The sequence below is a fragment of the Aptenodytes patagonicus genome, chromosome 5, assembly GCF_965638725.1.
Source record: "Aptenodytes patagonicus chromosome 5, bAptPat1.pri.cur, whole genome shotgun sequence".
NCBI lineage: Eukaryota > Metazoa > Chordata > Aves > Sphenisciformes > Spheniscidae > Aptenodytes > Aptenodytes patagonicus.
This window is the reverse complement of record NC_134953.1, coordinates 46,786,126-46,810,139: the sequence shown is the minus strand read 5'-3', so window position 1 is coordinate 46,810,139 and position 24,014 is coordinate 46,786,126. Positions and strand designations below refer to the sequence as shown.

Genomic DNA, 24,014 nt, shown 5'->3' with positions numbered 1-24,014 from the left:
TAATAAAAAGAAAAACTTTTAAGTTTAATTTCTCCTGTAATCACAGAAGACCATGACTAATAAAAACAATCTATGTGGTTGTTATAAATTTATTGATGGCATTATGATGTTTTATCATTCAAAATATCATAAAATTATTATGATAAATTTGATGATAGAGTCATGAAGGCTGTAAGCAATAGGAACCGTCTTGTTCTTCAGTGCCTTCTTGGTAGGAAGTTTGTGTATGCAGTAACGCTCCTATCACAAACATTATTATAGGTGGTACTATTCTTGTCTAAAGGATCACTGTTGACTTTCAAATTCAAATTTTTGTAAAATAAGATAATACAAAACTTAAACAAAAATGTTTCTGTAATTTTTTAAAATTCTATTGAGAACAAGGGATAAATTATGTTTGAAATATTGTCCTTAAAAGAGGATGGGAAAAACAAAACTAGTTTACTTGTGCTGAAAGGATCTGTAGTAAGTGTATTTTTTTTACCGGTGTTTTTTTAATTATGATGAGTTTGATAAACAGTAATAGATTTTCGTTGATTTATGCTAATTCATGGTTATGAAATATATCTGGTTCTAAAATAGGTCTATAAACACACTTAACCCTTTAGCAATAGGCAATGATTTGAAAGTGTTTTCTCCCTTAGAAATCAAGGCAAATGTTAGGAAACTGGTGCCTCATTTCTTAGCAAAGTGCCCTCTAATAAATAATAATAATAACAGAAATAAAAAGTCAAAATATCTGTTTTGAGATTTTTTTTCTGCTCATAACAATAAGGATGCTGAAATGATAGGAACTAGAATTTGAATTATTTTTGATGGGTTTTCTTTGCATTAAAATATCTTTTTTCAGATTACTTCCATTGCCAATAAGTGGGTGCTAGGAAATTTAATTATAAATAAATAAAGAAATAATTATATTATTCTATTCAGCATTCCTTAGATTACACTGCCCTCTACAGATATGAGCATTAGTTTTTAGTCAAAAGGCAAAAACATGCACTGGAAATATTTTTAAGATATCTTTTAAGAAAAGACTGTCAGGAGAAAAGTTTTAAGTACTGCCGGGAGTAGTATCCAGTGGCTTGGATAAGTGCAAAGGCACTTACGAAAAATTGCTTGTTCTTTCCTGAGTTGCACCCAGGGAGTATTGGGTTTAAAGAGGAAACGTCATCTTCTTCAGCCCTCAGTTTGGGCATTAGAGATAGGAGACTATTTTGTACTATACCATGACAGTAATAGCAGTAAGTGGCTCACATGTAATTCTGCCCAATGCTTAAATTTCAGATACGGATATGGATTACCATTTCTTCTTGTTCCTAGTATAGTAGTGAGTATGAGGTCATAAGATTTCGTGTAGGTTGAAAAACAAGTCATTTGACTTGGTAGTCCTAATTTTAATGGACAGAAACAGACATAGAAAAGCATCTCTCAAGAGCAGAGCCACATCAAGGCTGTTAGGCAAATTTCAGTTATTTGGGGAAGAGGAGCTGGGAAGGACAGGGGGTTTGGGAGGGAACCTGGGGGAAGAGGTTTGGGCAGGGGTTGTAGAACACTGAGGGGATGTATGTTAGGAATCTGTCTCTTAACGTCCCATAAACACTTTCCTTTGTGTATGGGTTATTAGGGATGAAGGGGTAAAGCTAGGAAGGCTAGGGTCAAACCTGGGCATTTGTCCCCTTCGGTTTTGCCTCGAGCCACCCCTGCTTCTGCCTTGGGACAGGGCGTTTGTGTACTTGACCTGCTGAGGTCCCTTCCAGCTCTGTTTATTTCCCCTCATTCTCCAGTTGTTAAGATGAGAGTCAATGTTACACATGGGTTCACAGTGTGCTTAGCTGGGATACTGTACATTTTGAATTCTGTGGAATCTTCTGCACTTGGGGAAACACTTGAAAGCCCATCACAATTTCAGTTCTTAACTGGTGTGTTCCTGTTTTGTTTTGTTTTCATTTGTTCTGAGCAGATCCTGATGAGTTTGAGAGGATATACGAGCCACTAGATGTAAAGAGCAAAAAGATTCATATAGTGGACAGTGGGCTTACTTTTAACCTGCCATACCCACTTATCTTAAGACCTCAAAGAGGCGTTGATCTCATCATCTCTTTTGATTTTTCAGCGAGGCCAAGTGATTCCAGTCCTCCTTTCAAAGTAAGTAAAATAGGCCATTCCTTGCTTTGTGTTCATAAATTTAAGTTGACTCAGTTGTATTCTTCCAGTCGGGTTGGTTGCACATTTCATGGTTCCAGAAGGCCTTAGTGCTATTTTATCAACAGCATTGGAGCAAATTGTTTCCATGTCAAGGCAGAATATTGCGTTCTGCTTCAGTTCCTGTTTACATGACTCACATGAGACAACTGACACAAAGAAGGCTAATATAATTTATTTGAAGTAGTAGCTCTGTTGTTTTTATGGAAGTCTTGCCTTCACACTGAATTGCAGAATTTTATTTTATGTCAGTATTAAACAATTAAGTCATTTACCATTGTGCTAGTGCTCTAGCTCTGTACAGCTGTTCTCCTCTGTGATGCTGTGATGTAAATGAATGGTTTTCTGTCATCATCTTGCAGAAATGTGTCTCAGTCACTCTGGTATTGCTAAATATATAACATTTTAGAAGTGGGGCTAACTGTTCATTTACATCTCACTAGGATAATCCCAGTACTGGTTTAAGTAGGATTCCTAAATCCATTCAGGCAAGAGCAGAGCAACCACAGAAAAATCCAGCAGGTGTGGAAAGCACAGCTGTCATTCTGTATGACCTGTATAACCTACGCATCCAGACAGCTCCAAATGATCAGAAAAGTTTAATGTTGGACCATTTTGGTAGCTAACACACAAAAAGCAGCACTTATGAGACTATTGTGAGGTACTCAAAAAAGAGGCAATATTTATTTGAAACCCATGTGGATTCTAAAAAATATTTTTTAAGGAAACCAAGAAAACTTGCCTGTTTGAGAAACAATTGGCATTCATTGTTGCTTTACAGAGAAATTTCAATTAGAACAAACAGAGTATTTTTTTCCTTCCTCTTGCTATCAAGGGACAAAACCCCAAAACAACATTAGAAAATAACAGCAGTAGCAAAATGAACTCTAGATGAGTGTTGTCAAATGTAAAAAACCCCCCAAGCTTCAGGAGAATAAAAAGGAGTAACTTCTGTAATCTCTAGGTCTCTTGGGGACTACGTGGAAGAGTAGGGCACTAAGAAGACTCATACTAGTGCTGAGATTCTTCATTTTTCCTTAATTGACTGAATTCCACAATCTGTTTCTTCCTTTAATTTTCTCTTTGTTTAAGAATTTGTCTCCTTTTTTGTCATGACTGAGTATTTTCCCCCGTCAGCTAAATTTGCTGACACAGCACTGCCATCTCCTATGAAACATCTTTTTTCCTCCAGCTATGTTGTGTTCTGCACGTGGAGTCTGTGCAAAAGGCTCTGTATAGTCATCTCTGTTACTCTTGGCCCATGCATTGAGCTTTCTGTCTTCATCAGCTGCAATTTTCTATGCTGTTTTGGGGAACATAACACGGAGATATTGATTGGAAGTCAAGTGGTGTCCTGAAGGTTTTTCTGTAAACTCTAACTTCAAAAAGGCAAAATCCTTTTACGCAAGAAAAAATGGTAGGAAAATTAAATGGTGCCTTAGGTTTTCATGAAGCCACCATTGAAGGGAATGGTTCATTATTTCCGAAGTCCAAATATGTGTACAATAAAAAAAATGACATACCTCCAGCTAATACACACATACAGTCCACAAGCATAGGCTGTATGCTAATGGCCTAAAGGACAGAAACCAGTTTTGCTTACTCGCTGTGCAATCCCATTGGTTCTGCTTGCATTACAAAGAGTAAATGCCAGTTCAAGAGTTGACCTGTATCTATGGTAGCGCTCTAATACACTTTTATTACTCCAACACATAGGGAAATCAGCCAGCTGAAGTCAATGACTCTGCTCTTGTTTTATCATTTTACACCCACTATCTTTTAATCTCTTGCGTATCCAAAACAGTTGTCCAAAGAAGGGTCCTATTTCATTCAAAACCAAGATTAAGGATGTTGACCTTCCCTCTCCTCCCTCACACACCCTCATTACACGCTTTTGAGTCATTATTTACAAATTATTTTGTTTACTGAGTTGTCACGAGGAAAAAAAAGCCTGTTTTCCAGACTTACTTCTTCACTTAGCATGGTTTCAAATGCTGGTCTGTGCTATGATGTGATTCTGAACGTAACAATGTGTGGATTGGTGTTTATTAACTTTCATTGGTTTCCATAGCACTGATACTCAGTTTGCAAGTAAAATTATGGATGTTTTTTTCTAGCTGTCAGCTCTGTAAATTCACCGAAAGATTTATGTGACAGACCAGCTCTTTCCTTCCTGTGAATCATCACAGGTGGTGAAGATTGGACAGGCTGAATTAGGTGCTCAGTTTGCCATACTGGGTCTATACAGTCTATACAAAGACTGACTTGATCAGTCCTTCTGCTGTAAAGAATCATGAGCTAATAAAACTGCTTCTAGTAACCAATTTGACCTGTCTCTCTCTACATAAAATCTCACTTTGCAGTGGATGCTTACATGCACCTGAGTCTTTGTTATCTTTTCAGGAAATTTTGCTTGCTGAAAAATGGGCCAGAATGAACAAGCTTCCTTTCCCGAAAATAGACCCAAATGTATTTGATCGAGAGGGCATGAAGGAGTGCTATGTTTTCAAACCAAAGGATACCTCTTCGGAGAAAGACTGTCCAACTATAATCCATTTTGTTTTGGCCAACATCAACTTCCGGAAGTACAAAGCTCCAGGTGAGCACACAGTTTCTGATGCTAAATCTAGCTGTTCCTTTGAAGCTTTATAATGACATGGTGATTATATACTGTAATTTCACCCAAAGATTTGGTAGCTAGGGATTTCAAGAGAGCCATTAAAAAATAAGATGCTAAGTCCTCAGACCTAACATTTAGATTGTATTTTTGTATTTGTTCTGTATGCAGGTGTTCCAAGAGAAACACAGGAAGAAAAGGATTTTGCAGACTTTGACATTTTTGATGATCCGAATACACCATTCTCTACCTTCAACTTCCAGTATTCCAATGAGGCTTTCAAGAGGCTTCATGATCTAATGGAGTTCAACACCCTCAATAACATAGATGTATGTATGCCAGTGTGGAAGGGGCTTAAAGGGTCTAGATTGTTAAATGGGAAAGTAGGTGATGCGAGTAAAGCCCTAGATCTGTCATACAGAAGGTACAGGGGTTTACTTCAGTGTTTGCCTGATTGTTATGACATGTAAAGTGCTTCCTGCATTTAGTTGTGCCCCTTGCTATTCTCAGAATTGACGCTGGATCAAAGCCCATATAGTCATTTTATAAAATCTGCTTTATTTTAATGAGGGCTGGAGTATACCCTGGGTAAGTTCTTCATGAGCTTGTGTAGAAGCATGCGCAAACTGTGGCATGGTCAACTTGCATCCTTCCAGCCTGGGAAGGAAAGAAGAGTCCAGTCACTATAGGTAATACAGTGTCTGGAGTTACCTGAAGAGAATTGGATGAAATACACAGTGAGAATTAGGTGAAGAGAATTTGGTCTTTTCATTGGACCTCTGTTTCTGACGTACTGATATATCAGTGTTGTAGGAAGTATTACCATATATGAGCTTCTGTCAATAATAAACCAATAAGCAAATATACTGCTGAAAAGGCCAGAGGTGCTTTCCGGTGGGGGAAAAAAAAGTCTAAACAGTATTTCTGGGGCTAAGAAGATTGATGTAATGAAGAACTATTGGAGTGTAGAATGTGTGCTTTTCATAATGTTGGAGCCTGTGCTTGTTAGGATCCATTCCAATTCATATTCTTTTTAATTTGGTTCCTGTGTTGTTTTTGTCACTTTACCATCAAAAGTCCTGCAGGATAACTGAGCAAAGGTGTCTGCACAGGATGTAGACATTATGTTCAGGATTTTATACTCAGTTCTTTATGTATGCTGATTTTGTAACTGGAAAAAAGGAAAATGGAAATTTTTTGTAAAGATCTCTGGAAATTAATTTATCAACTAACTCAGTAATAATTCTTTTTAATTGATACTAGCTGTAACACAAGACCATGATCCCAGCATCCGTAGGGTGACTTGCCATATTCACAAGTGTACATGATCATCCCAGATAAAGAAATGATTTTTTTTTTTTCCAAAGTAGTGAACAAATCTTGTTACTTCAGGACAAAGGAAGCAAAAGTGAAGATTCACTCTTTCTCAAGATAATTATTTTCTATATCCTTTAGGTATGGATTTTCTCAGTGTTTTGATTTACCCTTCAGAATTTCACTGGGACTCGGTTTCAATGTCAATATTCTTGTGTGAATTCTTTGATGTTGGTTGTATCCTGTCATACCTTTATTAACTACATTAAAATCATTGTTTTATACAATCAAGAAAATAATATTATTAATAATACTCAGCAATCACTTTGTTCAATGATGGAGCAGTCATAAAAGCAGGAGCAACAGTTGTGAACAACTGAAGGGGTCTTTTCTATCAGTTATTAAATCATTAAAACGTTAGTTATTTCCCTGAATGACATGTTCACTGTTTTCCAGGTGATCAAGGAAGCTATGATGGAAAGCATTGAATACAGAAAAAAGAACCCATCTCGCTGCTCCGTGTCTCTTAGCAGTGTTGAAGCAAGGAGATTCTTTAATAAGAACAGTCTTAACAACAACCATACGTAGGGGATGTGTTGTAGGTTCCACTCCTTCAAGAAGCTGTTTCTGTCTTTATAACTGGAGTCAAAAAGACATTATCAGAGCATCACTGCTCCTGAACAGGGCTGTGCAAAACTCCTGAAAACATTTTCTTGTGAATTTTCAAGCTTCAATATAATTTTGTACTTTTTTTTAAACTAAAAAAATTGAAAACATTTCAGTATGCTGATATCCTTATTTTAAAAACTATGGAATTAGTTTATTTTGACTATGGTCATTGGGTTCAGTGTCTTTTTTTTTCCTTACAAAATTGTAAGTTTCTCATAGTGGGGTAATTGTCTGATTTTTAATTGATGTAAACTGGGCATATCTTGAAATGTAAGACGGAATTAGAAACACAGTAGAATAAAACTTCAGTAACAGAGACAATATGTATATACCTGGGCTTGGGCCCAGATTCCACTCTGCTTTGTGTCAATGAGAAGATTTCCTCTGACTTTGGTTTGAAAAGTCAGTAATTGCTAACTACTGCTAGGCAACAGCAGCTCCCTGGTATATTAAATCACTTGGCTGCTTACTAGCTCTGTTAAGGTTGATTTCTTATACAAGAAGGGGTTTTGCTCACTAATAACCATTGGCTATATTGGCCTTACCAAAACTCCATCATCAAGCTGTGTTTCAAATTTCACTTTTCTTGCATGAGTTGTGTCTCTTAAAAAAAAACCAACAAACTTTTGATAACAAACGGGTATCAAAGAAATGGGGTTTATACATCTTTGATATTATAAGTAGGATCCTCAGCTGGTTGTTAATGCTAGTAGAGCTTTTGTAACTGGTGCTAAGAAGGATCTGCTTTTGAATCTTTTAATCACAAATATTTTCACAAAAATTGAAGTCCACTTTACTGCTGTTTAATAATGTGTGTATCCACTTTTGTTCCACAAAATTACATTGCTTGAATTCTTGAGCTAGTAGCTCCTGTGTGTTAAATTATTGTTAGTTCATGTATTTCTGACCAAAATGTTTATAGATAAATTAATAATGATTTTGCATTTGATCATGATTAAAAGCATCACATTTCTGCAAAGGGACAGTGGCAATGTTTACTGGGGATAGGTAAAAGGTTCCTAGGTAAGAATGTGAAGTAGTTCATGTGTTAAGGGCTATTTTTAAAAAATATATTTTTAGTACGCTGAATAATGAAAGACCATGCATAGACATAGATTATTTTAGTATCATCTCAACAAGTGTTGAGGTAACTCTGCAAATGCATAGAAAAATGCAGTCGCACCTCCGAAAACTTCCAGCCTCCTTTGAAATAATGTAATCGGCAGGTGTGTAGCATGGGAAAGAGCAAAAGGAACTGATGAGGTCACTGATGGCCTTGCACTGTGTGCAAGATCTAGGAGTCACATGTTTTTGGGGCACTTGTTTCATTTTTTTAGTTTGTGGGATTAACTCTCAACAAATGCACCTGGCAGTCCTGGCAGTTGTTCCTTAGCTGCTTTCTTCTGGAGTTTGAAGAAGACAGTGGGGGCTGAATAGTTTAGTTCAAGGCGAGATTGCTGTCTCTGAGAGTTAATGCAAAAGAACATACAAAGGTGTTTGCGGAGGTGAGAGGGGAAAACCACATCCCCAGCTGCCCTGTGGGTTGCTTGTCCAGCACTCCACAGCAGATGGAGAAGAAAAGCACTCCTTTCACTAGGAATATCATCATAGTGAAAAAAAACCCCACGTTTTGAGTAGGATTATTTGCAGTATCGTGGTCAGAAGGCACGCATGTTTCTCTTCAAGAGCTGTAAGTGGAATTTTGGTCTCAAGATTTCTGTTGATGTTAATAGGGTTCTGATTTCACCCTCTATCTTTCTGATAGGGCTGTCAGGATCCTCGCAAATGCAAAGATCATGGTCGCAATGAATGCCATCGCTTTGTGCACAGACTATTTGAAGCGCAGCTGATCTTTTGTTTGATAGTTTTCTGACAAACAATTTTTACAATGACTGCTCATTTATCAAAGTTTATTGCTAATTCAGTGGCTGTCCTTTTCTTGTGAATCATTGAGGTATTTTTAATTGCTAAAATCTGTAAGCCCATGGGAAGGGAAGTAATTATAATGCATTTCTTTTAACAGCCACTGCTTCATCCCTCCTTAAATCTACATGCAATGTTACATGATTAATAACATTTTCTGTATTGATTAATAGGTTTTATTTCTGTTTGAGTTAGTGCATGTTTAAAATCATGAGAGAAAATAAAAGTAACTTATCTTAGTGCTGCATAATTTAAACATTTTCAATAAATTTTGGAATACAGGAAGAAACTGGTACCGTTATTTTATTGTAATATTTTCTTTTAAATGTTTTTTTTTTCCTTTGTTAACATAATATTTGTATTTTTTATTTTATGATATGTACCTACTCTGTTTTATGGAAGTGTTTTATCATGCTTTATACAGTTTATATTATCACAGTGTTATCAGACAATAAAAAAATGAAACAACTATATTTGGCACCTGCTGTTTTCAGACAGTTTATTTTGATCATATACGTGACATTTTCACTTTTATTGTGAAGAGATGTGGGACAGCTCACAAGCAGGAAATTCAAGGTTTTGCTTGTTAATCTTTCTTTTTAGTTTAGATGTTAAAACTACAACTTTTTTTGAGCAGTTCAGTGTGTGGGGACAGCACATCAACCCATTTTTATTCCTACTGATATATTTTGGTGTCAGCACTCTGCCAGATATTTTGTGCTGTTCTGTTAAGAGCTACTACAGCGAATTACAGTACGGGTTTGGGTGTTGGGTCTTTGCTGCCTTTAATCTCAGATTTCTTAAAAAGCACGTCAAGGAGGGAAGTTCCGCCAAACCTGTTCGGATGAAATAGCTGCCGGCCTGTTGCTTCTGTTTGCTGAAAACCAGGAGCAGTCTGTCATTTGCAGGTACTTCAGAATGCAAGGGCATCATTCTGATAGAAAATGTGTAAATATTTTTCTCCCATTACTGTATGGTGAATAAGGCTAAAAGTCAGCTATGACCAACAGATCTAAGAGCAAAATGTTAGAAGCATCAAAAGCTTGGGGTCTGATATCTATATGGGGGGAGTAACAAGTGTCTCAATATGCCCAAATTCTCTTCAGCCAGCACTGCTGAGACCTTACACTGCTGTAGGTACCAGCATGCGTTTTCTCATTCTGGAGCAGACTTGTCTGCTAGGGCAGGAGTCCCTCTTCCTCTGCTAAAATCAAACTTGTCATAAAGAAAACTCATTCTAACTTTTTCAAACATTTGAAGTGTCTTGGGCTCCCCAGAAGCTCATTGGTAAGTTCGTAAGTGTAATTCCACTATAGTCTTGAACAAAAAACCTCTCTTAATTGTGTCCATAAGCTTCTAATGGAAAAATCCATCTTGGTGTGATCAGAAACTTAGAAATTGAACGCTTATTTCAGTTCAGCTGCAGAGCAGAATACCAGGACTTACAGTCTTAGTCACACATTCTATTAAAAATTACTTGAAAGTAGAATAATATTGCAGAAAAAAACCTCTTCCACTTCTGACAACTGATGTAAAACCAGGAACATACACGTTTTTTCCTTAGCCTAAAAAGTTAGTCCTTTGTTTCTCATTTTCCCTTCCTTCAGTCCCTGGTTCATCTGTTTTATGCCTGCAATATTTTTTTCCAACCTAACGTATTATACCTAGAAGACGGTAAAAGGTAGGTTTAGAGAATGAATTTTTTCAGATGTCAGAAATTATTTTAGGTGATGCCTGCAGGATATGGAAGTGCCATCATGCTAGCCGAGAGTGACTGCAAAGAGCTCAGCCTTGCAGGTAAGCATGGTTCCTGAAAAGCAGATGTGGATTATGTGTCCCACTCCAGGGAAGCCTGGCACCAAACCAGGCCCTGAGGTTGCGTTTCTTTTCTGTAGGACCTCTGAGCAGTCTCCAGCTGCTGGGATAGGTATCTGAAATCTCTGCTTGCGTTTTTTCCTTTAGCAGCAGAAGCGAACGCTCAGAATAAAATCCTGTTGACCCGGAAAGCATGAGAGCACGAGAGCGTTGACCTCAAGAGTGCTTGCATCAGTGAGAAGAAAATGCATTTTGGCAGGAAAACGGCGCCGCAATGAGCACACTTCTGGTTTGACCTAGCATATTTTGTCTGTGGGATGAAACTTGAGAAGTCAGTGTAAACAGGCTGCAGTGTTCTCTTTACCACAGCCCGGATCACCCACAGATCTCTGCCTTTAGAGCACCAATGGGCTCATTTTTGAGGAGGGCTGTTCAGCCACTCTACACACGAATGGATGCGAGATCAGTAAATGCTGAGGAGTGAGTTGTGCAACCACATGCATTTACATAACATGTTTGTTATGGGAGCTCTGATGCTCAGTCAAAGCAAAAGCATGTAGACATTTCCTGAAGCTGTAAATTCACCCATCACTCTTACTGCTTTTGTACTTCACATACAGGCTAGATTTGTGTATTAATGTGACTCATCCAATTAGGTTATACATGCTGGCCCTCTCACGCTAGGTAAAAAGTAAAGACCATCAGAGTTCACAGGCAAGGAATTCCCCATGACAACAAAAACATGAAACTATTTTGCATGCGAAGAACAGGCAGTATGGCAATGAAGTTGACAGAGCGATTTGTTAACCTTTAGACTAACCAAAAAATACAATATTGGGTACAAAGGGAACAGGAATTCCTTATGTGACCATTTAACCCATGAGTGCCAAGCCACGCAAACTTGGCTCAAACAGAAATTAGGGACCAAAGGCCAAGCTAAAAGTCTTCTGTTCTCTTTAGGTGTTGTCAGGAGATGTATGGGAATAGAAGAAGAGAAGTCCCAAAGAAGGCAGCCATGAGCTAAGGGAGACCCCAGCATGGGACCCCAGGGGTGCCACAAATACAGTTGGGTCCAAGAAATAGGTGGGGGCAAATGGGGTGCTGAAAGAAAAACCCCAGCTGCAACGGGGCCACCGGGCGGTTGTGCAAGGGCTGGGGCAGAGGCATGTCTAATGTCTGCAGAGGGGAACCATCCTGCTGGTGCTTTGGGCTTCCCCACAACTCCATCTGTGCCAGGAGTCATCAGCCCCGTTCATGAGGTCTTCCCGAGACCTGCCAGAAAAACCTCGGGGAACTGAATGTTGACCCGACTTTGTGCTCAAAAAATATTTCACCTTTAATCAGAGCAATGCTCTTGAGTGCTTCCTCCTTGAAGCCTGTGGCCAAGCTAGAAACAGAAATCTGAGCACTTTGGGATGGTTTGGCCTTATGTTTCCCTCTAATTCTCAGCTAGATGTATTTTTTTAGGCAAGTCAAAAGTGAGCAGGGGAAAAATAGGCAGCTCTGTTCTTATTCGGGTGTGAAACTATAACTTCTGCCATTGCAGAACACGCTACATAGATAAAGTTATACAATTTCTTTGTTAACATTTTCTAATTTAGCTTCATATCTGCTCCTCACCCAACTTTCTGGACCGGGTCGCGGGGATGGATGGCTGGGGCCAGTGCTTGCTCTGCACAGGAGATGGAAACACCCCTCTTCTGTAAGGCAGGTCATTAAGTGCTTAAGATCAGGAGGTTAATGTAGGAGGCATGTTCCACATCTAGCTTGTGCTAAACACACATAATAGATACTTTGTTGCCAACAAAGTTGTTTAGGGTGTGTTCTGGAAAATATGAAGGAATTAACGTGATGACATTAAAAGAAATTGAGGCAACTATTTTGTCAGTGTGTTTGAGAAGTAGAAACACTGATACTTTGAAGCTGTAGATTTAATACAAATCCTTCCTTCTGGTCCTGTTTTGCTAAATCCTAGGTATTTGCTACAGGACTTTTTTGTATTACGGTCAAACACTGTTTATGACACTACCTAATCCGTGCTAGCCATCAATAGAAATAGACACAGCCTGAATGGCTGAGACAGTATCTGCGTGCTGGCAGATGCCGTCTGTCTGTCCTTAGCCCCAGGGCTCTCGTTTTCGGGCAGGACACCGTGGGTGATGGCTGCGGGAGGAGCCACGACCTCATTTGCCCATGGATCTCAGGTCGGGATGAGTGAACGTGGTGGGAGCAGAGACTGAGACAAGGCTGGAATCAGTGGGCGAAGAAACCTGTCGGTGCTGAAGTGGGACGCATGCCCTGGGCTGTCTCCGAAATTTGTTTTTGCCATCCCATTGCAGCACTCGCAGCTGACGATGAAGGCTGGGAGGAACCAATGGCCTGACAGCCTGTGCAGTGTTTGGCATTTTTCCATTTACCTAATAAAGCTGATGGAAAACACCAGTTGAGAAGTTTTACCTCCAGTAACCTCTTCCCATTTTGAACTGGTGCTTGTTTGACCTTGGGGAGGTCCAAAAAGTTACTCATGCTGATTAACTCTCATTTGCCATTCTTCCCTCAGTTTCAAGTCTCTTTTAACAGCTTGTTTAAAGCCAGTTCCCCCGCCATCCTCAAGTGGGGAATTCTCTTCCGAGCAGGTTTAGAGCAGGTTTCAATAACCCACCGGTCCGTAGACCCTCTTCTGTTACTGCATGTCCATGTGTCTTTTCTTTCTCTTTTTTTCAGGCAATGTGGGACAAGGGCTTGCCAGAAAATAAATGAGATGATAATAATTTGGCATCTGAAATTCTCACTGTGTCGTTATTGATTGCTTCCTTTTCTTCTTTTATTTTTATTTTCTTTTTGAGCCTGAACTGTTTCTTCCTTAGTCTGATGTGCTATGCCAAGCAAATGCTGTTTGCCAGCAAGTAGGCTGTGACCCTAGGAGTGATGGCGTGCCGACAGCACATGTGTCGTGGGAGGACTGTGCGGCCAGGGGCTTTGGCAGCGAGACGCAGAAGCTGTTCACCAGTGTTGTATGTTCTTAATTCCCCAAGAGGAACATCTGTGCTCTCTTTTCCTTGTCCCTCTTCCATGGCACTTCTGAAACAAGATACGGAAATGATGCCTAGATTAGTGAGATGCCTGTAATTAGTAGGCTTCATTAAGTCGCTAACCAGTAATGGTTGCATCCAACAGTAAAGGAGATTGTGGAACCTGTGGGTCACATTAACAAATATGATTAGTAGCAACAGCAAAAGGTCACAGCTAATTTTTCTTTATTCCACAGAAGAACAGCTTAGAATTCAGCTCGCTTCCCTGCCTACCCCAGCATGCTTGTCTTCCCACTGCTACCGTCTGCTCAGACGTACTGCGTGAGAGCAGGCGGGCAGTTAGTGTCCGCCAAGGCGCTGTTCTCCAGACCAGCTACTAAGAAACTAAAGTGTTTCAGTGGAACACGTGTAAATAGCTGTGTCCCAAAAGTCTCCAGGATGCAAGGGGCTAAAGGCAAGGCAGTGCATGAAAAGGCTCCCTTCCTTCACTCTACCCATTGTAGGTAAAACCCTGCCATTTACAGGGCGCTTCTTGATTCTTGATTTCTTTTCACCTGTATTCCACAAAAATATAGGAGACTATAATACACCATTACTCACCTTAGACTTTATATCTGCCAAGTGGAAGCATATGGGGGAAATAAGACAATTGTCTTTTTCGCAAATCCTACCTCTTCCCCATCCGCTTCTGGCTTTCAAGCCACCTTGGAAAAATATTAATCTTCCCTCTACATCCAGCTGCCACGAAGCAAAATGTTCGGGTGTTTGAAACTATTTTAAAAGGTCTCCACCAACTGGTTGAAATACAAGAAATACAATCTTCTAAATGAAGAACACAGATATTTATACAGTTAAATATATATATTTAAAATTTATGTTCAGCTTATGAACTGGCATTGCTCAGGAGCAAACCCAACCCACTTTTCTTCTCATCCCTGTGGGCCAGTGCACATTTCCAGCTAAAGTAAATATTAAAAGTAAAAGGGATCATTGCCCTGATGTTTAGTTCATGTGTCAGTAAAGGCAGCAGAGTGATGGGATCGGGCTTTGTCTTTTTGCTTATAAATGATTTGGTACCAGTAGCGAGAAGGGTGAATTGTGCGTGCAGCAAATTGTGATGAAAGTGACCTTCTAGGTTTAAATAAAATGGCTAAAAACTGGGAGGACATGAAAAATAGGTAAACACTGAGGGGTACTGTTTTGCCTGGTATGTGCTTTACACACTAAAAGAGGTAGAAAGATTCGCTCCCTCTTGAAGGCTGTAGCCTCAGGTGTTCCATACAGCATACACTTTCACATAGATGTTTTTCTTATAAGTGATGATAACTAGCTGCCCACAACATCAGCCAAATTTCAATTAATTTGAATGAAAATTCAAAGGCACAGACTTCAGTCTACAACTGTGTTTTACACTAAAACCAGCCATTCTTTCTTCTGCCATGAGTTCCCCTTCTGTTGAACCAAGGCAGTTCTGACCCGTACCTGACATGGCATAACCTGGGCAGCGAGCGGTCTTTAATCAGTGTCTTCTTTTGTTCTTTTTATTTAATGCTTTGTTTTTAAAGCATGTTTTGGTGCACTGATTTCAGAGGATTTACCAGGAGATATTTGGACCAGACCAATGACATGGCTGATATACAGAGGAGAAAACAGGTCATCTAATGTTGGTGGAGCTGACTGAAATAAAATAAGCCCAGAAGCACAGTGCTTTGTTCTGCAGCCTGAATTGTAACATGTGGATGGGGATATGTGAAGGCTTCCAGACAGCTTAAGTGACAGGTTATGGGTTCCCTTCATTGGCTAACCACTGTAATCTGGTCAACAGGGGACGCGTGTGTCATCTAAACAACACCCACCAGATGTTGTTTAATTTCTTAAACAGAAGTTAACAGGAAGGAGGGAATGCAAAAAAAGGCAAGCTCTAACCCCAGAGGCTCCTTCTGTGCGTGTGGCTGGAAGGGTGAGGCCAAAGCTCTTCTTGCAAAAATATATAGGGCGGCTAAGCTGGAAAAACATGCACAGAGAACTATGCACAGAAAAGTTGCTAACTTGAACCTTGCATATAGACCTGAAGAGAATTTGCTATTTTAAATTTGGTTTCCTTTCAAATCAGAATGAGTAGTCGGAGCCCTGTAGCTGAACCACTTCTAAACAGCTCACTTTGGTAAAGTTTAACATTTCACTCGATCGTAAAATTTCAGCATTTATGTTCTACAGTGTGATGAAAGCAAACTTTTCTGCTATGTTGTGTAATGTAATAAATGTTAGATTGAAAAATTCAACTTCATTGAAATGCCTTTTTATAATTGCCCATGATGTTGTAAGATGCACTTAGCAAAAATATATTGACTTAATGGATGCAATTGAATCGTGGTTTTCTGATGGCAAACCATCACAGTGGAAAACAGCCTTTGCTAATATTTTCCTAGTTCCATGTGTGGTAGGACACTGAGGAAAGCTCTTGCAAAACACAAAACTTTGTCTTATGAATGTACAGGTAATACCCAAGTGATGGTCTTTTGACTTCTAAGTAAACACAGGTTTTTTAGGAAAAATACAAATAATTAAAAAAATCTGGCCTTCATCTCCCAGCAGAAGGAGGAAACAGTGCTCAAGTGCCTCCCTAACTCCAGCTTTGGCTCCTTCAGTGTTTGCATCACCACCCCCCACCACCCCTCCCTTACTGCTATAGGCTGATGGTTTTTAGCAGGGCAATGTAATCCTGTGTGGTAAGGACAGTGCCGGGGTGCTGCTCCCCAGAAAGCCTGGGCAAGTTCAACCCTTGCTCATCCCACAGAGGTAATAAAGCCCTTCCCCAAATGGGGACACAATGACAGAACAAGGTGTTAAATGCTGTGATTTATTAGCTCAGTAAATGGGGATTTAATGATTCATGAGATTTCTCCTGGATGCGCAAAAACACTTTTTGCAGGACATTAAGACTAAGTGCCTCTGAGCAATCTGGCTGCCCGTCAGGTGAGGAGGACATAACCTGCTGTACCTGAACGAGTCCTTCCTATGACTCGAGGACAGGCCACTGCAGAATCAGTCCATCGAGCTGCAAAAAAGCTAATTAACCTTGGAATAGAAATAATTTCAGTGTAAAACTGAACAGGTTTCAGTCTTCCTTTATGGTAGGGCATATCTGCCAATTTGTCATAAGATTTTTTTCAGTAATGTTATCCCAAAACATTTTCTACTTCTCAGTGATATCACAATAAAAATAATTGTAAGTCTATTTATTTGTGCAATAGAATTATGTATATAGATATGAGACATTAATGAATGAAGTGTTGAACCATTTTGTGTTTTGTGGAGTCTGTAGTTATGTTTAAGGAAAACATGGAGAAGATACTGTCAGTGCCTCCATGCGCTGAGCCTCTGAGTTTACCCTGGTTTGCTCCATCTGTAGATGTTGTTCAAGACTGTTAGTTTAGTTAGTTAGTTGAAGTATGGTTATTTACCAAGTAACTTACATATCAGTCCACCTGCTTCATAGCAGTCTGTGGCTATAAAAAAACCCTTGCCAGCATGCAACTCATGATATGAACGAGGACAAGTGCATGTAAAAATAAAAAGAAACTAAACCTCTGCTTCTAAAAGTAGGAAAATTCAGATTTCCAATGTTTTTTTGGCGGTGACAAATCAAGGAAGAGCTGCTGGCCCTTTTGTCTTATCTAGTAGGAATTGCAGTGAGTCAGTGTCCACACAAGAGAGTGGCCTTGGCCATGTTGTTGATAACTGCAGCGCGTGATCCTCGCGCATCTCTTCCGCCAGGGCCATCAGTATACACGTGTCTTAGGTTCCTGCCATATCTGCATGTGGGCCACTGAAGGACAGTTGTGTCCTCTGGTGTTTCTGCTTGCGTTTTACGTTTAATAAACTCCTATGCCACTGTCAGGTTACAAATGGGTTGATAGTAGTTTAGGGTGAATTTCAGCCACAGGCAAAAAAAAAAAAGAAGAAAACCTAGGACATCTATGCACCAAGTGAGTCAACTCCCATGATCAATCCCTGCTGAGGATTTGGTCTTACGAATGGAAGGTAAATCCATGGAGAACAGGGTTTCGTTCACAGGCTCGCTAATATTTTGCCCTGTGCCTTACAGTTTTTCTTGCCTTTAGGTATTTTCAGCTGTAAAGACCTAACAGATAGATTGCTAATATGTTATTATGTATCACTCTGGTCTGAGTAAGCAAGAAAGAAAATGACAGTCTGTAGTTGGACTTAATTTTGACACATAAGAATTTTACATGTAGATATATACATGCATACATACATGTATTTATAGCAGTTGTTCTTTAGAAGCGACAGATCTGATATAACATTCAAAATGTGTTGGATTTAATATCAGATTGTGGAGGAACCCCGGGCTTTTTGTGGGCTTTGGGTTGTATCTTGGGCAATGCCTTCTGGGTGTGCTCTACTGCAGGTTGCCACAACTTCAACTGCTGTCATTGACATACCATACTTTCATACAAAAAATCTGTTGGTTAGCTGTTAAAAAAAAAAAGGTTGATTCAGATGTAGTGTAGATTATTTACATGCACTGATAATATGATGGGAGGATTGATCTCAAACCCTTTTTTTACCAGTAGTAAAAATTCCTGCTACTATTTCCTAAACTTGCTTGCTCTTCTCTCCCATCTTTATTTTCCCCTGCTTCTGATCCTATGAAGGCTATGAGGGTTGAATATACCACCTAGTGGCCTCTGGGACTTTTTGCATTTTGTAAGCAGTAGGTGAAAATCTCTGATTACATATATACTTTATCAGAATTTCATAGTGAGGGGAGTCACACAGATGCAGGGATGGGGGAAGAGCAAGAGGAACGGAGGTTGACCAAGCAACAGAGAATAAATTTCAGCATGTCTTCCCCACACATAGTCATAGGTATTTCTAACAGCTGGACATTCATCAAAAGACTAATGAAAGTCATTCTGCTCTTTTTTCCTAGTTGCTAGTTAATAATGCTTTCAAACTCCCCAATTCTTCAGCCAAACAGGAATACTAATTAATCGTCATGTTTTTCCTAGGTGTGTACAGCATTGTTTTAAGTCTCCAACCCAGAACTAAACAAACTTTTAGTTCCTTCTTAGTTAATATTTACCCATGCAAATAAGGCTGTGATTATTTCACAGGTTGTCTTGTAATAGTTACCTGTTTTATTTTCTCTTCCTGACAACGAATTACAAAATCCTGAGGCTGGAAGACAGCTAAAGTATTGTATCAAACTGTAGCTCATGTTCATTGGGATTTCTGCTTAAGGACAGTCGCACCAGGATCTGTATTTTTATCCAAAACAAACTCTTTCCAATAAATAGCTATATTTGTTTTGGAATTCACCTAATAAATCCATAATGAGAGTTGTTTCAGAATTTAAGGAAGCTTTCAAATTTGTGTAAAAACTACTAGAAATATCTCCAAAGGTCATGAATTTTGTAAGGGTGAGAAATTTTAACAATTACTTTAACAGTTCCTTGTTTTAGAATTAATACAGGATATTTTTATTTGATGCAAAAAGAAAAGAGTCCAGAGAAAGTTTTGTCAGTGCAAATAGGTTAATTTTAAATTCTATTTCTGGGAAGTCTTAATTCCATATAATGTTACTTGGTAAGAGTTTGAACCAATTAGGCGGTTGAGGGTAAAGCTTGGTGCTGAAATCCCGCTTGGTTAAGGTTCTGCAAACACTTAACTGCAGTGATGACCACGGAAGGGATAACAACATACTAAACTTTTTCCTGAGTTACTTTTACAGATCCTTGACTCGAAGATGAGGCTAGTTCATCTACATGGACTACTGTTGTTATTGCAGTGAAGGTGTTAATTAAAGTCAGTTTTAGCTCTAAAATGGATGTGAATGTGAATTTGCAAGTTAAGTCTGGTCCTGCCTCCACCATATAGAGGGGAAACCAAGTAGCATTTCTGCAGGTGTTGGTTGCTTGCAGGGGCCTGTCTGAATATGCAGCTCTCAGAAGACCACTTCCCAGCTGAGAACAGGTCCTCCCATCACTAAGCCAACATTGTTTGTTGGCTGTTTGGCATCTGGCTGCAGAAATGGCGTTGGTTTGAGGGAGCTGGAAATGATCCTGGTTGGCAAAGAAGTCACTACTCTCCTTTGGGTGGTGGTGCGTCATTTGTCATCACTGTTGAGGATTCAGCAAGAGAGCAGTAGGGCCAGACCCATGGTGGGGTTGGGGCAGTGCCCGGTGTCTCATGAGCTGAGAGCTGCTGCTTTAGTGCTGAGCTGAGCCGAGCCCAAAAACCTTCCCTCTTTCAGGCTGCATGGGGTGACTGGTGCTAATGCAAATGCTACCCATGCCATATATAAAACCCTACTTGGGTTAGTCCATCAGTGTGGACACAAAATTTATGCAGTGGCCCAAAAGTCCAACATTTTTTCACTGTTTCTCCTTTATAAGTTCTGTTAGATCCTGTGTTTGCAGCAATGCTCAAATTTTGCTCCTTGTCCTCTTAAACAAAATGATTCAGCCATACAACTTTAGTTGCTTGAAGGTCTGTCCAGTTGACCCTTCCAAAAGTCTTCAGCTGTCCTCTGTACGTTGTCATCTAAATCAGAATGATAGAAAAGATAAGGCAGACCCAGTAATACAAGGGGGGGAAAAACACATCATTCCAGGCACTGTAAAGACTTTCCATTCTGGTAGGTGAAATGTTTAAATTCAAATGTCATTTTTGTGAGTACTTTGAAGAAATTTGTTTATCTGTTACACTGCTTGGCACTCCCGATAAATGATGTAAATAAATGCAGAGCACACACTGTGTTGGATAAGAGGTTAATTTTCCCGTGCTTGAAAAATCTCATAGTGAAGACAGAGAGTGCTTTTCTAAAGTAATTTATGCTTAGGAGAAAAACATAGAAGGCACGAAAAGTGGTAGAGTTTGCCACTGATTGCTTGCTAGTAAGCAGATCAAGCAAATTGCAAAGGCAGTTGGAGGTGACTTTAGACACAAGTCAAAAAAAGTATGCTATAGGGAATGGAAGAATATAATAGGCTTTTACCATATTAATATATGCATGAAAGACTCCCTTTTTAAGTGAAATAATTCAACCACATTGTTAAGCTTCATGGGGAGAATAAATATATTCTTCTGTTTGCAGAATTTCCAGTTAAATCAGCACCTTGCTGGCAAAGCAGCTACTTGTATCAGTGTTGGTTTTTACCGTCGTCGCATGAAGATTGCCCATTGTGCTAATGGCTTTTGAGTCTGTTGTCATCCCGCTGTTAGGTGGAGAGCAATTGAAGGGGAAAAAGAAGAAAAAAATTGTACGCCATGCAGGCAGAGAAAAAGCCTAAGCCGCAGGATGAAAAGCAACCCATAGACTTCACAGGAATTATGTGTAAAGGAAAGAAGACTGTGTGGCTGTATTTGACTTTACTGCTCTGTTGTCTTGCCATTATGCCATGAAAATAGCTTAATTAAAACACTTACAGCACTCCAGATGGAACATGGCTTTAAAGCAGGTGTATGCAGCGTGAAGCCTACAGCGTGAAACCTCCAGAGCTCTTTTTCTCTCTTCAAGAGACAGAAGAGGGTCCACTGGGTTCAGTGCAGAATGAAATCTTGGAGTTTTCTCAAAAGCATGTTTAAATATTGGCAGCCCCCCCATTTTTTTCTTTCTTTGGCAAACGACAGCTATGAGGAAGACTGCTATGAATCTAGACAAATACTGTTTAATAAAGTTGTTAAAAGATTGCTTCAGCTTCAGCTGTTTTCTCTTGATAAAATCATGGGGTGGATTTACAGGATGTTTTCCTTGCTGCTAATTGGGGTTAAGCTTGTTATGTCCTTCATTCTTGTTCAGAAAAGTTTTAATACCAGCAGCTATAGAAAAATCAGCCCATAGTAGTCATAGCTCTTAGTCAGTGACTGGGTACTGTGTAGTACTGGCTTATCAATCTCTCAAAATCCTGCAATATTTTGTTTATTTGTATAAACCCCTATTTTTTAAATGCCTATAATGTCTTGGCCTCAGTGAAATCTCTTAACAGTGCATTTCATAGACAAATTTTAACCAGACCCTTCCTCCATTCTCTTCTTTTTTCTCTTTCAATGTATTGCTGATCATCAGCTTGTGTTCATAGCGTGAAAGAGTAAGAAGTAATAGAATTGCACTTTGATTTGTTTAGCTTTATTAATTTCTACACTAAAAGGTTTATTTTTCTCCATCTGGGAATATACTGAAACTGCAAGTCAGGCCAGTTGCCTGTGCCTTCACCTCCCCTATTCAGGAAAACCGAGGCACGTGGTGATGGAGATATCCCCATGGTTGGTTGGCAGCAGAGCCCACAAGGTTACATTATACTATGTATATGGAGCTGGAAGCCATTGTGCAGCGGGAGAGATATGACTTAGTCGCCCTCACAGAAACATGGTGGGGTGACTCTCACGACTGGAGTGCTGCAATGGATGGCTACAGACTCTTCAGAAGGGACAGGCGAGGAAGGAGAGGCGGTGGGGTGGCCCTGTATGTTAGGGAGTGTTTTGATTGTATAGAGCTCAACGATTGTGATGATGGTACGGTTGAGTGTCTATGGGTAAGGATGAGGGGGAAGGCCAACGAGGCAGATATCCTGCTGGGAGTCTGTTATAGACCACCCAACCAGGATGAAGGGGCGGATGAAGCGTTCTATAAGCGGCTGGCACAAGTCTCTCAATCACTAGCCCTTGTTCTCGTGGGGGACTTCAACTTCCCGGATGTCTGCTGGAAATACAACACGGCAGAGAGGAAGCAGTCTAGGAGGTTCCTGGAGTGTGTGGAAGACAACTTCCTGACACAGCTGGTAAGTGAGCCTACCAGGGGAGGTGCCTCGCTCGACCTGCTGTTTACTAACAGAGAAGGACTGGTGGGAGATGTGGTGGTCGGAGGCCGTCTTGGGCTTAGCGACCATGAAATGATAGAATTCTCGCTTCTTGGTGAAGTAAGGAGGGGGGGCAGCAAAACTGCAACCATGGACTTCCGGAGGGCGGACTTTGGCCTGTTCAGGATGCTGGTTGAGAGAGTCCCGTGGGAGACGGTCCTGAAGGGCAAAGGGGTCCAGGAAGGCTGGACGATCTTCAAGAAGGAAGTCTTAAAGGCGCAGGAGCAGGCTGTCCCTGTACGCCGTAAGAAGAATGGGCGGAGAAGACGACCGGCCTGGCTGAACGGGGAGCTCTTGCTGGGACTCAGGAAAAAAAGGAGAGTTTACTGCTTGTGGAAGAAGGGGCAGGCGACTCAAGAAGAGTACAGGGATCTCGTTAGGTCGTGCAGAGAGGAAATGAGAAAGGCAAAAGCCCAGCTAGAACGCAATCTGGCCGCTGTTGTTAAAGACAACAAAAAAAGTTTTTACAAATATATTAATGACAAGAAGAGAGCCAAGGAGAATCTCCATCCTTTATTGGATGCAAGGGGGAACATTGTCACTGAGGATGAGGAAAAGGCTGAGGTACTCAATGCCTTCTTTGCCTCAGTCTTTAACAGGCAGACCAGTTATCCTCAGGGTACTCGGCCCCCCGAGCTGGAAGACGGGGACGGCGAGCAGGATGAACCCCCCGTAATCCAGGAGGAAGCAGTCAATGACCTGCTATGCCACCTGGACACTCACAAGTCTATGGGGCCGGATGGGATCCACCCGAGAGTGCTGAGGGAGCTGGCGGAGGTGCTCGCCAAGCCGCTCTCCATCATTTATCAGCAGTCCTGGTTAACGGGGGAGGTTCCGGAAGACTGGAGGCTTGCCAATGTGACGCCCATCCACAAGAAGGGCCGGAAGGAGCATCCGGGGAACTACAGGCCTGTCAGCCTGACCTCGGTGCCGGGGAAGATTATGGAGCGGCTCATCTTGAGGGCGCTCACAAGGCATGAGCGGGACAACCAGGGGATCCGGCCTAGCCAGCACAGGTTCATGAGAGGCAGGTCCTGCTTGACCAACCTGATCTCCTTCTATGACCAGGTGACCCGCCTAGTGGATGAGGGAAAGGCTGTGGATGTGGTCTACCTGGACTTCAGCAAGGCCTTTGACACTGTCTCCCACAGCATTCTCCTAGAGAAGCTGGCGGCTCACGGCTTAGACAGGTGTACTCTGCGCTGGGTCAAAAACTGGCTGGACGGCCGGGCCCAGAGAGTTGTGGTGAATGGAGTTACATCCAGTTGGTGGCCGGTCACGAGCGGTGTTCCCCAGGGCTCAGTACTGGGGCCGGTCTTGTTTAATATCTTTATTGATGATCTGGATGAGGGGATTGAGTGCACCCTCAGTAAGTTTGCAGACGACACCAAGTTGGGTGGGAGTGTTGATCTGCTCGAGGGTAGGAAGGCTCTGCAGAGGGACCTGGACAGGCTGGATGGATGGGCCCAGGCCAACTGTATGAGGTTCAACAAGGCCAAGTGCCGGGTCCTGCACTTCGGCCACAACAACCCCATGCAGCGCTACAGGCTTGGGGAA

The 24,014-nt window shown here is 40.8% G+C and overlaps 1 protein-coding gene across 4 annotated transcripts in view; it reads left to right on the top strand.

Annotated features, from left to right (window-relative positions):
* The window catches only part of PLA2G4A (phospholipase A2 group IVA), a 106,067-nt gene extending 96,869 nt beyond the window's left edge, over positions 1-9,198 (top strand). For all 4 annotated transcript variants that reach the window (XM_076339549.1, XM_076339546.1, XM_076339548.1 and 1 more), the window contains 4 exons: positions 1,961-2,145; positions 4,606-4,801; positions 4,991-5,148; positions 6,590-9,198. In XM_076339549.1, coding sequence (XP_076195664.1) covers positions 1,961-2,145; positions 4,606-4,801; positions 4,991-5,148; positions 6,590-6,721 — 671 coding nt within the window. In that variant the 3' untranslated portion in view covers positions 6,722-9,198. The remainder of the gene's footprint in view (positions 1-1,960; positions 2,146-4,605; positions 4,802-4,990; positions 5,149-6,589) is intronic.
* Positions 9,199-24,014: the final 14,816 nt, after the last annotated feature.